This window comes from Pseudopipra pipra, chromosome Z (assembly GCF_036250125.1).
Source record: "Pseudopipra pipra isolate bDixPip1 chromosome Z, bDixPip1.hap1, whole genome shotgun sequence".
NCBI lineage: Eukaryota > Metazoa > Chordata > Aves > Passeriformes > Pipridae > Pseudopipra > Pseudopipra pipra.
This window is the reverse complement of record NC_087581.1, coordinates 55,266,272-55,282,537: the sequence shown is the minus strand read 5'-3', so window position 1 is coordinate 55,282,537 and position 16,266 is coordinate 55,266,272. Positions and strand designations below refer to the sequence as shown.

The 16,266-nt window shown below is 37.0% G+C and overlaps 1 protein-coding gene across 3 annotated transcripts in view; it reads right to left on the bottom strand.

Moving 5' to 3' along the window:
- Positions 1-16,266, bottom strand: part of PTAR1 (protein prenyltransferase alpha subunit repeat containing 1) — a 34,686-nt gene that overhangs the window by 12,865 nt on the left and 5,555 nt on the right. For 2 of the 3 annotated variants that reach the window (XM_064642151.1, XM_064642152.1), the window contains exons 2-4: positions 14,611-14,780; positions 8,269-8,335; positions 3,403-3,507 (exon numbers count right to left, since the gene is read on the bottom strand). In XM_064642151.1, the coding sequence (XP_064498221.1) occupies positions 3,403-3,507; positions 8,269-8,335; positions 14,611-14,780 (342 nt within the window). The remainder of the gene's footprint in view (positions 1-3,402; positions 3,508-8,268; positions 8,336-14,610; positions 14,781-16,266) is intronic. The other variant, XM_064642153.1, reaches the window with a different exon arrangement.

Sequence of the window (16,266 nt, the reverse complement as noted above, 5' to 3'; positions counted from 1 at the left end):
GCTTTGTCAATATTTTTTACATCTGACAGTACTGCACGCAGCAAGTCAAATTAGTTTCTGTACACCACCAGAAGTAACAAAATGCAAAATGCTTACAGTTTGAAGGGCTATAGGTATAAGCAAAACAAATTTTTTTATTGATGAATTACACATATTTGATTTCATGTGACTAAGCACAGAAGTCTAGATTTATTTTTTTTAATTTACTCTAGACTGACTTTTAGTAGTATTTTAGTAGTATTTTTACAGGCAACCTCAATGCTGCATAAGCCATGCCTCTGCAGCCCCTACACAAAAGGGTCCTACAAAACCAGATCACAGACGTGTAAATTTCCACAGAACAGCACATGCCAACAGAATTCCAATGGCCCCAAGTGGAATGCTCTGGAAAGCCAGACATCCTGTTGTCTGCTACACAGAGGTATTTCTGTTTTGTACTGGCTAACAGCAGTTCCAAGATCAATTAATAGCAACTTACAGAAAATTGTCACTCCTGGTTAAAAAAAATCAATAACTAGAATAAAATTAATAAATTCATTTTTTTAAACAGAGAATTCTATTTTGCCAGTCATACACAAAATTGTGTTTGTATATATATATATATATATATATATATATATATATATATAAAGTAGACAAGTCAATTTTTTATTTAAAAAAATAAAACTGGTAATCCATATGCTTTCTTTCTCATTTGAAGACATTTATAAAATACTTGTTAGCTGTTTTTTTTTTTATTTACACTGTATCTTTTTCTCCTGATTATTAAAAAAAAAAGACTTAAAATACTGGAAGACAATATTAAACATAATTTATAAGAATACATTTTTAAACTGTTTGTCAGCAGAAATCAAAAGCAGTGTATGAACACTTTTTTCCTATATAACATTTGTTTTAACTAAAGATGTACAGCCAAACAAACCCATCCCCTTTGACTGTTGTATAAGTGTATTTTATGAAATGTAGTAACTTTGAAGACTTAACTTTTGATTTTTAAAAGCATCTTTGATCCAAACATCACCTTTAGGATTTTTTCACTTCAATCCACAGATTTGCAAGAAATGGAAACTGGAATATTGACTAGGCATAAAAACTAAATGAACAGAGAGTCATTCCTTGGCATAAAAACTAAATGAGCGGAATCATTCCTTTAACAAAAAATGTGTATCATTTCATTAACATTGACTTCTGAGTAAAACAATAAAAAGACAAATTATTTCAAGCCTATGATTATTTCAGTTTCTTAAAATGAGGATGCTTTATAAGATAAGGAATTCTGATAAATTATATATACAGGAGAGAGTGAAAAAATACAGACTTTATGGTCTCTGTGGCTGCAACCTTAAAAAAATATATAATGAAATTTGAGCTACTTGCTAGACAAGGCAATCACAACTTCAGAAGATTTAAAATGCATTTTTGCAAACTGCTGAATATCATGGTATTATTTTTAAAGTTTTTAAGAGAAATTGCCACTAATTAATTTGGAGTCACTGTCACTTTTGCATGTTCCTATTACTATTATGGTTCCTGGAATTATCACAAATGAATGAAGGATTGTTAAGTGACTGATGCACAATCAATAGATATACTGACTGTATATGTACAAGATCTATCTGAACACCTGAAAATATATAGCAGAAGGTCATCTGGCAAAATGAACAAATGGTATTTTTATGTGTTTAGTGAGTGTACTTGCAGTGTATAAGAAAAAACAATTTCAATATGTGTTACTGAACTTTATTAATAGCCCCATTCTATTTTTTTGCACTTCTGTCTTGAGATTTGGTACCATGGGGGAACAGAAAACCCAAGAATAATCATTATGCTGATGCAGAAAAAAAAATTTTTGCACATCTTATTTTCCAACATGTATCAATCATGGCCAGTATATCCAAATTCAAGCTAAGTATTTGTACAATCATACTCGAATATACTTTTCTGATGTAGGTACATAAAAGAAAGAGCAACAAATTATGACAATATTAAAATATTCATAATTCAAGATTGCATGGAAGTTATAGACAGAATTTTTTACTATTTCTAAGAGGTAAATAAATATAAAGAACCTAACATTCTGACTAATTTCATAAAAACTTATTGTTCTTCATAAAGTTATGAATGACACCAGGTTCAGAACTATTTAAATGCAAAAAATGCATATTTTTCCAGTGTTAGCTACCATGTATAAAAGGTTAAACTATGACAAACTGCAAGTTTTTTTCCCATAATAACTACATATTTTTGCTTCACAGCCATCAAGCAGCATGAGTCAGTAGCATGAAGATGATGAAGAGTAGTTGAATGACAAAATTAAAAATCAGTGCCACAGAAATTGATTGTTGTTGCTGCTATATCAATATTACTAAGAAAGAAACACCCAGGAACATTCCATGTGTTACATTCTAATTAACTTCAAGAATTTTAAGCTCATGCACTCACAAAGAAGAGCTAACCAACAAATTCCCCTTCCAAAAATTCTCATGTAGTCAGTAAGATGGAAGTTTTATTTAGGGTTTTTATACAGTATGAATCCCCTAATGTGGTATCAACTTCACAGTTGTCCTAATACTGGACATGTTAAACACCCACATTGCAAACTGCTTCCTAACATGCTACCTTCAGTTCTCTTTAAGATGTCTATAAAAGGATGAGTTATCCTTTTATTGGCAGAATGAATAAAGATCACACATATATGAAGATTTATTTTGTTTTTAAACAAAGTTGAGCGGTGGATCTGTGCTTCACTTGGCTATGCTACAGGCATTTTATGAATGCTAAGTCATGAACTGAGATAATTAGCTTTGTGCATTTGTGTAATTCTGGTGCTATGTTTTCCAAACGTGTGATCTATTATTATAATATTTAGTAGTGGTGACTTAATGACCTTGCTTACATTAGAAATGATACAAATAAATTCAACAAACCAAAAAGACCGGTACTGAAATGGGAAAGAAGTCAGCTTTGGTTATAAAGATTAGCTTTTACAGATTCTTCTCTTTCTGGAATGCCTGTAGACCATGATATAGTAGTAAGGTGGAGGGAAAGAGGGAGAAACCTACAGTGCTCAAATACTTACTATTGATGGCATCGGAATTTTCAGGCTGAGAATTTTAGGTGCTGCAAGACATGACAAACCTTTAGGAAAACCTATCCCACCCCTCAAGTTTATTAAAAAAGTATGCAGCAAAAAGGTGTATATGATTCCTGTTCTAAGAGTAAAATATAGGCAGGCAGCTTCAAAAGCCAAAGCATAGTATTCCACAATGACTGTATCAAAGATTCTGCTATATTGTTAATTGTCTTCCTTCACCTATGGCTCTTCTTAACCCAAGAACAGGAAATGAAAAAACCCTAGGAAAAATGGTTTTAAGGAGTCAATAAAAGGCAGGGGAAACAAACCTATGAATCCATGTTTCTGGACTCTTTGGAAACTTGGTTAACGCCAGTTTTCCAAGATGCAAATCTTTAAGTGGATTTAAAGTGCCAGACAGTATTAATTCTTTCCTACAAAAGATAAAATAAATCTGTATGAATAAAAGTAGTAACCTGGAAACATAACACAAATTCCAGTAACAAATTGCAAGGCATTCCCTTTGTATCAGAACTGAACTTCACTGTCAAACTACAAGAGTTTAAAAACCCTTTGGTGGATTCACCCATTCCACTGTGCTATACATACATGCACACTATTCATCAGGCCCAATAAAATAAATCCAGATCAAAGAACCTTATCTTAATCTGAATATACACAACGCATTGGTTCTCAAATCTACTCAGAAATCACTGAGTCAACAGCCAATAGGGTTACATATATGAATAAACATTCCCTCTTGAAATTAAGCCCTAAGATCATTATGTACATCTAAAAATACCATTACACACAGCACTCTCCAATACTTACTTTCAGTTTATAAATACTGCCCAAGATGCAGTATCAAGGTTCCCTAAATTTAAAAAGAAGGGGAAACTATTCTTTGTGTGCAGAATGTTTTTCAAACTTATAAAAAAGGCTGAAATTACTACGTTTACTTCAGCGTAAAACAACTTTTGGTTTAAGGAAAAAAAAAAAAGAAAATAATTTGCCCTGACAAAACTTAATGTTGATCCAACACAACCCTTCCCAGAGCACCTCCATCACAGACAGAGCAAAATGAAAGCCCATACTTGGCCTTCTCACAGAATCCTTCTTCTTTGCACAGAATTCCCTGCCCCTCACCCTCTTCCTTCTAGCTTTACAACTCTTACTGCCTGTCCTGACCATGTTTGTAGGCATCACCCCATCACTGGTTCCTCCAAGGACAATAGTCTTCATATCCTATTCTCCAACCTAGTGGGCAGCAGCTTTGAAGTAAAGATACAATAAGTTACAAAGTTATCATCTGCAGAAAGAAAGCATACATTTCCCCAAACCTACAGAAGTCAGAATTATAACTCTGAGAGTGAAAGAAGCAGAAGTAATTTTGGCATGGGCTTGCGTTGCGGTTTGGTTTTATTTTAAAATTTATGATTCATCATAACATTAAGCACAACACCAGGTTCAGCAAGAGGAGCATTAGTAAGTAAGGAGCAGATGATAACTCTCTGACCAAAAAAACCCAGGGGAACAGAAAATATCTGCTAACAAGTAAGAAGGTAAAACTTCTCTGCAGTCTGACACAGAATATATAATGTGGTCCTAAAGTTATGGCCTGAGTCTCACAAACAAGTTGACATATTTCTTTCCTGTGAGTACTTATGTCCTTTTCTGCCTGTTTTGGTAGTTTTCAGTAAGAAACTGACTCCATCTGGTACTTTGGCTTTGTGTTGCTTTAATTGAACCGTATACCCAGGGTCAGAAGCTAATGGTTGCAACTCTAGCAGTGAGCAAATATTATTTACAATTGAAGAAAAGTGGTGAAATGTATAAATCCTTAACTAAGTTTTGCTTCTGATGGCTAGTGAAGTCAGTAGAGAACTGCCTGCAGAGATCAGAAATATAGCTAATGGGACAGTCATTTTTATCTAAACCAAGTTCCAGCATGTTTTAGATTGGATGCTCTTAGCTGGCTTTCCAGGTATACCAGCCAGAAGTGGCAGACTGACCACACTGTTCCATGCCAGTGCCACTGACTTTTGGAAAGCAGGCAAGAGAAAGATTCATGGAATGTCAACACTGGAGCAGGTGGAACGATTGCCCCACTATTGCATTGCAAAAGGTGACATTTTGGTAAAAATCACCACACAGACAATGAAAATGCAGCTTAGATTGGTCTGACACTTAAATGCATGTGCATATTTAACACAGATTTAGATTACCAGGCCACCTACCTTCCCAAACCGAAACTCTCAGTGAAGAAATTGCTCTTCCTATTTTAAAGCATTAACTGTAAATAAATAAGCTCACACTTACGTACTTTTAAGGTAAATTTTCTCTTTTGCAAAGTTGAGGAACAGTACAGACAAGATTCACTTTCACTGCTGTGGTAGAAAAGCTGGTTTTAGCTTCAAAGATTTTCATATGAGAGATTCTCCCATTCACAAGGACTGCAATCACAAGCATCATACACTCCTACATATCCCCTCTTCAGGGCTTTTTCAGCTAACATCCAACTTGGGGTATGTAATTTCGAGCTCATTTTCTTGCCACATGCATCACAGATAATTTTTCAGTGTTACGGACTGTAGCTTCCATAAAAGATATTCTGAAATTTTAAATTGCCTTATGCTACACCTTTGAAGCTATTGATATCTAATAGTAAAACACTGACTTCTCAGAGCATCTTGTTACCTAATATCTTTTGACTTTGAACAATTGTACATGCCAGGAAGTATAACAGCAAGAACAAAAGCACTTATGACAATTCCTTTACAATCACTCACATAAAAATTTTGGTCATTTTAACTTGCAAGATTTTTCAACTTCTAAAAACACAAAATAACTGAAACTATGATTAAAAACTGGAGATATCTTGTAGCCCATCCAGTATAAAAGGGGTTTTCCTCTCAGCTCTAAGAAGTGACACGCTCCTATTCTTTATCATGTTTTCCTACACCATACAACTAGCCTTGCTCAGTTCTCATAGTTTAGGTTAAGTCTCTACTTGCCTTTCTGCAGCTTCCCACTTACTTCTAATTAAAATAAATAAATAAAACACAAGCCTATGTTGTACATAGTAGACACAATTGTTTAGAATAGCTTTAAAGTTAAAGTAGACAATCTATTCCTTCCTAGCAGGTAGCATGTTTAAAGTTCTACGTTCTCCTGTGCTTCATTAACCAGATACAACTTTCTGTGATTGCCAGCTGAGCTGCAATGCTCATTTGCCCTCTACAATGCCACTTCAGTCTTCTGACTTGGCTGAATGAATTTGATAGGACAAACATCCCCTGAGCAAGATGAAACCAATCATCCCACAACAGATCCATCACGTTCTGCAAGCAGAGTGCAAATTTGACACAATCAGTTCTCAGCTCATACTAGATCAGGATAAGGATTTATCTCCAGCATCCGTGCAGAACAGAGTCTGTCCACTCTGTGATTGCATATGTTACACATCTGGCTAGCTTGACTTGTAATTTGCTGAAGCAGGAATTTCACAGAGAAGCTGAAATGGTATGTCCACATAACAAAAGTGCCTACCCTTCAAAAGAGCAAACTCCCAGCACCAGTCTGAAACAATGCAGGGTCAGATTCAGCAAAGCAGTTCCTTGGCTAGAGCAGGCTCACTGATAACTCCACAGATACTGCCTGGCTTATATAACAGCCTCTCCCTGGATGCTAAACAGACCTTGAAGCACAGAGTGTCAGCTAGGTCAGTGGTCCAGAGTTTGGGGAGCAATGTCACCTTCTGTAGTAATTTATTTTAGTAAACTGTAAACATCATAAAGGAGAAAACAACCCATTAACATTTTTAATTCCATTTACTACTTTTAATTACATACACAACTTTGAACTACTCCTCTCATGCACCTAAAAGCTAATTCTTTCAGCTGTCAGGCAGAACAAAAGCCAGACTGATAAGGATGAATGCACATGCAATTAAAAAAAATTTCCACAAAACCTAAACCAAAAACTTGAACTCAGTTATAAGTACCATAAGATTACATTACTGTAGTAGCTCTAGTACTTATACATGCTCCTAATACCATTTTATCACTTGAAAGCTACTCAAGCTATACATCATCATGACAGAAAGCCCTTTGCTATCACATTCACCCCTCTTTCTTAGACCTGAGAGGCTAGAAAGATACAGATCACAGCAGAATCCTTCAGAACTACATCAACAGTGAAAGAAGAAAGAAGAAAGGAAAAAGAAAAAGTTCAATTCACCATAGCTGGGGCTGACAGCTAAATGCAGCCATTATCTTTCTAGGTCATTTTGTTAATGCACCTACTACAGTAATGCACCTTAAGTACAGAAGTCCTATATTTCTGAGAGCCCTCCTAGAGACTATCATATCTGTCAGTCCTTCTATAGTTCTGAAACTATACCTTTAAGACTGTCTCCAGTCTTACCTAGGTAGCAGAAAGAGAAAATTCCTCCAACTCTGAGATTTACAGAAAAATCATAAAATTACAGGGTTGTAAAGAACTGCTGTTTCTGCACATCCTGAAGAGCAAGGAGGTAAATTCCTGCTTCTTCTCTATAATGACTCCTGGATAAGTTCTGCAGCATGACCTAGGGTGAAGCTATACTAAACCCAGCAGGTACAAGAAAGGAGCGGGAAGCAGGGGAAATGTGTCTGAAATAGAGGGCAGATACCTGCTCCCCTTCTCTTGCAGCGTATCTACTGAGCTCTATTCAGCTCTGACAGACTGCACTGGTAATGGCACCAAACTGAACCAGAATCTCAAAAGGACTCAGGACAGGAGTAAAATAAAAACAATGACGACACACAACAGACATCAGTTGGGCACTGTGTGATTCAGCAAAAAGGATATGCCCATCTAAAGGTTAGAAATGTCTCTCATTAACTGATAGAACGAAAGAAGAGTGGAAGTTCAAGGGGACTTACACACCCTGAAAATGTGGGGCAAACATGTGACATGTGTCTTCACACGTAGCAGTGTAATCTCTGGTCTGCACTACCAAAAAAAAAAAAAAAAAAAGCAGTCCCAAACTATCTGCAACATACAGGACAGAAGAAACTCTTAACATTCCTTCAGAACACTTTAGCAGACAAGCTCTTGCTGTGTCACTAATTACCACTTAAAACAAAGCTTACAGATGACTCACTCAGGTAAGGCCCAGGTCTTTCTGATGTCAGTCCCTGAGCGCAACATACCTCACATTCCAGGCAGTGGTGAAGTCGGGGTTCAGCAGCAGCAAGGTACACGTGATATCTATCAGCTCTAAAAAGATAGAACAAGAGGCACCACGATTAGCAATGATTCACACACAGCAGTGTTCCCTCTGCACTTCCTTTAATCCCTGTCATTCCTCTAAGACTCTCTGCCACGGGCTGCTGTACCTACGTATGACCATCTCTGTAAAATATTGCTGGCTCATTCCAGAAGAAATGATTGCTTAATTTAAGAGGGAGCAAAACCTGCCATATCCTCCCTTTTTATTATTTAAAATAATGAACTGAGTATGCCCTCAGCAAGGGAAAAAAACATTATACAGAATCCTTGTGTATTCAGCAATTTAAATTGCACACAAACTGTATATATCAGAAAAAGAGAATTCTTCACAGAAAATCCAAAGAATTTAAATATGATAGTACAACTAAAAATATACCTTACTATTTCAGTACAGGTCTGAGCTGCAGATGACTGCCATATACCACACTGTTACAAAAAATATACACACTATAAAAAATCTGCAGCTAGAAAAATTAAACACCATAACCATGAATCAGGATTACAAAATTACTCTACTATTAAACTGCACAGAAAAAGTTTGAAACTTCAAAGAAAAACTTTAAATACATTATGAAGTGCTTCAGACTGAGGTTTTAAGACTAATCCACTAAAAAAATCCAAACAAAAAATAAACCATGTTTTCCGTCCTGCATTTAAGCACTGGCTACTGTAGATTTATATATTACACTTATTTTTAACAATGTCATAAAAAAAAGACTGAGGTATACAGTTGTTTAGGACGAAAAAATAATTTCATTGTAACCTAGTCCTTCCTTTCCCTTTGCACTCCACTGCACCATTCCAGCAGTTTTGAGTCCCATCAGGGAATCAGTGGGGATTCATGAGGCATCTCCACTTAAGCTTGAGATACCAAGGACTGTCATTAACCTCTACTCTCTGAAGGCACAGCATCACATCAGTCAACCTGTCCTGAAATCACAAGTCTTACATTTACACAGTAATTCTGCAACTGACCAAGAAGTTCTAAACTGAATGTGACTATCCAAGCTTTTACTGTCCATAACGTTTGGCTACATTCTCTCCTAATCAATCTGCATTTAACATACTAAATTCACTGTACTTCAGGTGACTTCCAGCAAATAAGAGGCACTTCATTACTTGAAGGAAAAAAAAAATGGTATCTCATGGAACCAGGTCTCTGGTTAACGCAGTTAATGTGACTGTAAAATGAAATGTGAAAAAGTCAGTGATGAAATGCAACAGTAATGGAACATACATTAATGCAAAACAAAGAGGGACATGGCTTCATGTATCTTTGAAACAAAAGTTAATACTGAAGAGAGTCAAAAAGTGGAATAACTTTGTATATAACTGTATGACTGATTGATCATTTATGTCTGACAAAGTAATTTTGTGTTTCCCATGGTGTTCTTCCTTACAAGGAACATGCTAAACCATCATATAATGAAGGGGGTTGATGTGGGGTGTGGTGTAGATTTCTTTAGCATATTGTTGATTTTGCACTAAGCTGTGGTATTTTGAAAATTGTCTCAAGGAACTAACTTAACTTTTATCTTCATGGGTTTTAGTTAAGATTATTTTTTTCCTTTAATGAAAGATTTCCTTTTATACCCCTCTTTGTTGGTAAGGAGTGAATTTCTTATACGCACAAAGCTTCTTCCTCATTTGCTGCCTGAAGTACAAATATTTTCCTTTGATTTACCCAATCCCTGAACCAGCAAAGTATTTCAACACTTATTTAATTTCATGCAGCTGAATATCCCAAGTCAAATAGCCAGGATTCCTCACATATGTAAAATTAAACATCTACCATGTGTTTTGCTGACTGCTATTTCAGTTTTACCTTCAACTTAAACAGAAGCTGTCTACTATTTTATCCATTGTTCCATTACAGAGGTTCGCTGAACATTATCAAAGAAAAGATGCAGACAAAAGGAAAATCTCAAAGTAATACTCAGTACTTTCATGCCAATGTTCTTTGATGCTTTCTGTAAACAGTAACAAATAAAGATTTATGAAGTGTGAATTCTGAGCCAGAGATGTCAAATGACACAATTTAGTAACTTCTGAGCCACTTTTCATTGAAAAGTCTTATGACAAACCTGGCACATAATGTCAGTAGTTGCCAGCTATTTCCCCCTGTGTTGGTAAAAAAAACCATCATCTTTTATTTACAATTTTAAAGTACTTTCCACTGGATATATTTTAGGCAAAGTACAGCATTGCAGGTGCTCACAATGAACATGTCCTTTTGTATATTAAAGTCTCCCCAGCTGAAAAAGGAGAAATAAAAAAATACGGCTTTTTAAAATATGTCTGTATCCAGGTTTTTAGATATTCTGGAAGTAGTTTGCAGTAATTTCAGAAGACTATCTTGAGATAATACAAATACTATGCCTGCATAAATTTTAAAAATATCAGAGAAAGGATAAAAACATATTGTAAAATTAGGTTCTCTACACTGAAACAGTAGTAAGAGAGCAGTCATGGTTGTGGATTCCAAGCATCCAAAAGAAACTGTAACTAAATTACACATCTCTGACAGTAACCTATCAGTGAATTACTATGAAGCACTTCCTTTTTCCAGGATCCGGCCAGAGAAAATATCAGACACCACATCTGAAAGCAGACACTCGAATCAGCACCCTGTTTTTATCCTCTGTTCTATTTTAAATGGCTTACAGTGATTTGAACAAAACAGAAGAGGTAACAAGAGACTACATTCACAATCACTGTTTATTACAAGCATCAACAGAATACACAACTGAGTTTTAAAGCAGTAACAAATAAATCTATCCCTTCACTAGATTCAAAAGAAAACAACTACCTGCCAAATTCCAAGCATGCACTTTTGTCTAAAAAAGGAAACTGGAGCAAAATTCCTGATACTTCAAACAGAGAAAAAAGTAACATCTCTTGATAGAGTATACCTGCTTATGACACTTCAGAGGTAATTCTCCAAGGCCACCTGGGAAAGAATTCCACCTTTTTCCCTTCACCACTGCAGTTCAGTTTCTGCTAAAACTTCCTACCAAACGTGAAACTCAATTATGGTAAAACATATTAAACTTCTTTACAAACATGTTATTAACATGAGGGCCTTGATCATGTTTTACATTGGTGACACAAAACCTCAGCAGACATGAAAATGCTGTGGATCACCTCACACATTTGAAACTGACTTTGGTAACAGAAGAGACAAAGGAGAATGGTGTTTCATTTTCAAAACAAACCCAAAAGTTGCAAAATACAGGCAGTAATCTAAAATTCATGCTACTGCAGTATTCATCCACACAGTTTTATGATCTGCATTTTGAGAGGAAGGGTTCTGCAAGGTTTCATCAGGGAGGGAAGCAGAGACACTCCTCAAGCAGTCGGTGCACCCACCATCCTGGCAGAACCAGCAGGTGCAACAGTGTCACGATAACACAGTGTCTGCACTGGTGTGACTGCAGCAGGGTGGCAACACACCAGCATCCAGCTGCCCTTTAGATAACAGCTATCAGGGGTCATCGGACACCCAAAAATGTGACAAATCTCAGCATGTGTAGTTTGGCTTGAAACAACAAGTTTCTGTCTGTGTGAAAACTTCAAAGGGTAGACTTTACCATAACAATTAATTGAGACCAAAAATGAAGTATCCCCGCAGGAGATCTGCAGCATGATCACAATACACATCACAAACTCCTGTCTCAGACCTGTAAAAAACACTGCAATGACAACATCCGGTGTTGCTAAAACTGGCTGTGCTAGTAGGTTCAACTCTTTAAATGCTCAAGCTGGCTATGTCCCAGACTCAACATTAATTATATTCCCTATATTAAAGCCCTTTTTATTAAATTTACAATACTTACATTATTAACCTTCTCTGCCATTTAATGTTACTCTTCAAAATGCTTGCATTATATATCCAGTTTGTAAGAAGGAACTAAAGTGTTTCATAAATCTAGACCCCCACCTTCAGGTAAAAAAAAGTAGGCAATATTCACTGCCTTTCATTCATTCATTCATTCATTCAAAGGTTCACTAAAGACCTCAATCTTCTCTCTCTGTATCATCCCCAAATGCAAAAGAAACTCAGGTGCACATTTATGTAAACTCAACTACACCATTTGACTGCCCCTTACACTACAGTTTAATGAGGATAAGTGCACAGCTGGCTTCATCCACTTAAAGTGAAACAGAGTACAGTAACAAAATACTAGAGAAAAGCAAATGCCAGTTATATCAAGAGAGGGATGTTACTGACCACACATTTTTTCTGATCTACACAGGCCTACTCTCAAAGCCTATCTGTTTGAGACAGTACAACGCATTACCTACATGATGACTAAATGCCAGTTTGCATCAAATATCTGCTACTATCCCACTACTTAAACATAAATTCTTTAACTCACTACTTCATAAAGCAACCTGGGAGATTGCCTTTGCTATAGCTGCAATCAATACAAGCCGGTGAATAGGGGCTGCTTCGTATGCTTCAACAGGGGAAGACAATCCCACGCATTTTAGCACACAGTGGACACAGCCAGTGCCTTATGGATAGATTAATTACATGCAAACAGAAAAAAAATAAAATACGATAACAGCCCCAAACTGAAACCCAGCTGCATGTTAAAGATCTGAACTTTTTAAGAGGTCACAGGGTGCCCTTCAACAGAACAGATACCCCTCTGAGAAACAAAAATGTGAAAAATACCATAGCAGGTAGAAGATATCAGAAAGAAGTCTTAAAAAGAATAAACATCAGAAATAAGACACTGAAATAAGTCTAGCATAAGAACATTCTTTATTCCAATTGCTATTTAAAAGAGACTGCAACAACAAACAAAAATTTCATTTCATAAACTAGTTACTCTTTTTCATTCTTACTCTAAACTGGACACTTACTAAGCAGTCAAATATTTCCTGTGTCACAGCTATTTATAAATCTTTATTTTGAATTTTTTAAACAACATATACTAAAGAATCTTTCATGCAAGTCATAATAAACTAAAAACCAAAACAAAACAAAGAGATGAGAAAGGAAATAAAACTTTACAATTATCAAGACATATGGACTAATGATTTCTGGTACCCCAATATCCGAAACACACTGCACTTGTTTCTTATTTCAGATACATGTATCGCCAGTCTTCCTTCTAAGCCAGGAAAGCAGGAGAAAATTCCTTCTGTATCAATTAACATCACTTCCATAAATAACTTACTGAAGTAAGTTGTCTCTCTCTTAACCTTTCCAGCTTGGGTAAGAGAGAAAGGATTTATATTTTCAACTCAACTTGTTCAAGTTGGCAAAATGCACTACCCAAAGCCTGCTCTTCTCCTCAGAAATAATCATTTCTTCCGTAACAGGTTGAACTGGAATTATGAAGGGTAAGTGACCTGGAAAAGGGAATTGAGTGCACTCTCAGTCTGTCCGCAGATTACACCAAGTTGAGTGGGACTGTTGATCTGCCGGAGGGTAAGGAGGCTCTGCAGAGGGATCTGGACAGGCTGGACATGGGCTGAGGGAAACTGTATGAGGTTGTAAGGGGTCCTGTCCCAGGGTCACTGTAACCCCATGCAATGCTATAGGCTTGGGAACAGTGGCTGGAAAGCTGCTTGGTGGAAAAGGACATGGGGGTGTTGGCTCGGAACTGGCTGAACACGAGCCAGCAGCATGACTGAGTGGCCAAGACGAACAATGGCATCCTGGCTTGGATCACAACAGTGTGTCCAACAGGACTACAGCAGTGACCGTCTCCTTGTACTCACTGACACACTGAGGTGCTGGAGCGAGTCCAGAGAAGGCAACTGGAGCTGGTGAAGGGTCTGTAGCCCAAGTCTTATAAAGAAGAGCTGAGGGAGCTGGAGGTGTTTAGCCTGAAGAAAAGGAGGCTCAGGGGAACCTTATCACTTCTATAAGACTACATAAAAGGATGTTGTAGCCAGGTAGGGGTCAGCCTCTTCTCCCAGGCAACTAGAGACAAGACAAGAGAAAATGGTCTCAGGCTGCACCAGGAGAGGTTTAGGTTGGATATGAGGAAAAATTTCTTCACTGAAAGTGTTGTCAAACACTGGAACAGGCTGGCTAAGGAAGTGGTAGAGTCATCATCCCAGGAGGTATTTTAGAAGATATGTAAACACTCACGAACATGGTTTAGTGGTGCACTTAGCAGTGTTAGGTTTATGGCCGGACTTGATAACCGTAAGGGTCTTTTCCAAATTACATGATTCTATGATACATAAAAAACACGCACTAAGAACCACATAATATACTATTCTCCAACTGGGTAACTTACCATCTTTGTTCAGCCACTGTTTTCTTTGTTTGTAGAGGAGAAGTTTATTGTGGACATATGGCAAAAGAAACTTGACACACCAGCTCTCCACACCAAGCTTGTTTTCTACCAGGACAATAGGGCTCCGGTTATACCTGGCTTCAGGGCAGGGTATCAATCCAATTTCATCTCTTAAAAAACAGAAAGAAACATAATTAAACTTATTTCCAGTAGATAACAATTCTTTTTCTCAATGGAGCATGCTGGCAATGCTTCCCACCCAATCAGTCCGTCATCTTTTCTTCACACAGAAGAAAATCACATAGACAGTCACATGCTCGCTTCCTCACGTCCCATTTTTCATTGTCCTATGCGAGGCAGCATGATCAACAGGGGGAAGATTTGAGACACAGAGGCTAGTCTGAGTAAAACAGCAACTCTGTATGAGGGACCTCAGCCTTTAAAAAAACAGTGACAAACACAGAACTTGTGCCAGCAAACAGAGCAGAAGAGACTCAGCTGTTTAGTTTCAATGCGCCATACCATACTTTACTTTTTCCTCAGGTTTCTCTAGCACGTAACAATATTGGAATAGCAGTTTTAACAGTTTCTTAAAAAAACCCACAGGTTGTCAAGCATTCACACTTGTTTGGACAGAAAGCAACATTATTTTATATTTTGCATTATGCATAATTTCTCCACCAACTGCTGTTCAGTGGAAAAATTTGTTGCTAGAGAGGGAAATCCTCAGATCTCAGGCAGGACAAAGAAGATTTCTTGTGATCTCAGATAAAAAGTGAATTCCCCACCTCAAGTCTTCTCAATAAAAGATCTATAGATACACTTCGAGTGTCAATCCCTCAACCTCAACTCAATTATCTTAAATGAATTTTGTCACTGGGCACTTTGAGTGTACAGATTTAGTTCTGTGTCCTTACTGGATTACTAATAAAGTAATCACAGTGACACAATGTGCTCATTTAAGAATGTATTTGCTTATTCGGAAAACAGATTTAATCTTCCATACATCACAACATCAGAAGCCATAAAGAACACAAGTAAGGTGAACTTGAGGTAAGACACTTGCAAATCATGTGGTTCTGTTTCCAAACACACACTCAGGTCCCTTAGCCTTCCCTGGCCATCTGAGGACAGAGGGAAGAAAAAAAAAAATCATTCTCCTACCCCATCACCAACAAGCAGTGGGTATCAAACCAATATCCTAATCTGTGCTACTCCATTTAACACAAGTTAAGCTCTTCATGAAGCTAGTCAGATTAAACCTAAAATGACATTCCAATCTACTTATTTCAACACAGTATCTCAATAACCTGAAATTTGTACTTACTACTGGGTTTTTTCTTTTATGAATGTTAAACCCAGCCAGCCAAACTACCTGGCCTTGCATATAAGGACCCAAAAGTACCCAAATAAAATGAAGATACAGTCACCCACAGCTTTGTTCATTAACTCTGTGAATTACCTTAAGAATTTACCAGCTGTAACTTACAAACAGAACACCAAAGCAGGAGAGAAAAACAGTAAACAGTAAGGAGAGAAAAAATGCCAAAGAATACATTCACACCTTCACTCTCTGCCAAATACAAAAAGTCTGACTCAGGTGAGCTGTTTCACAACACTGCTTTGAACATGCCAAAATGTCTGACAGGTACAGTC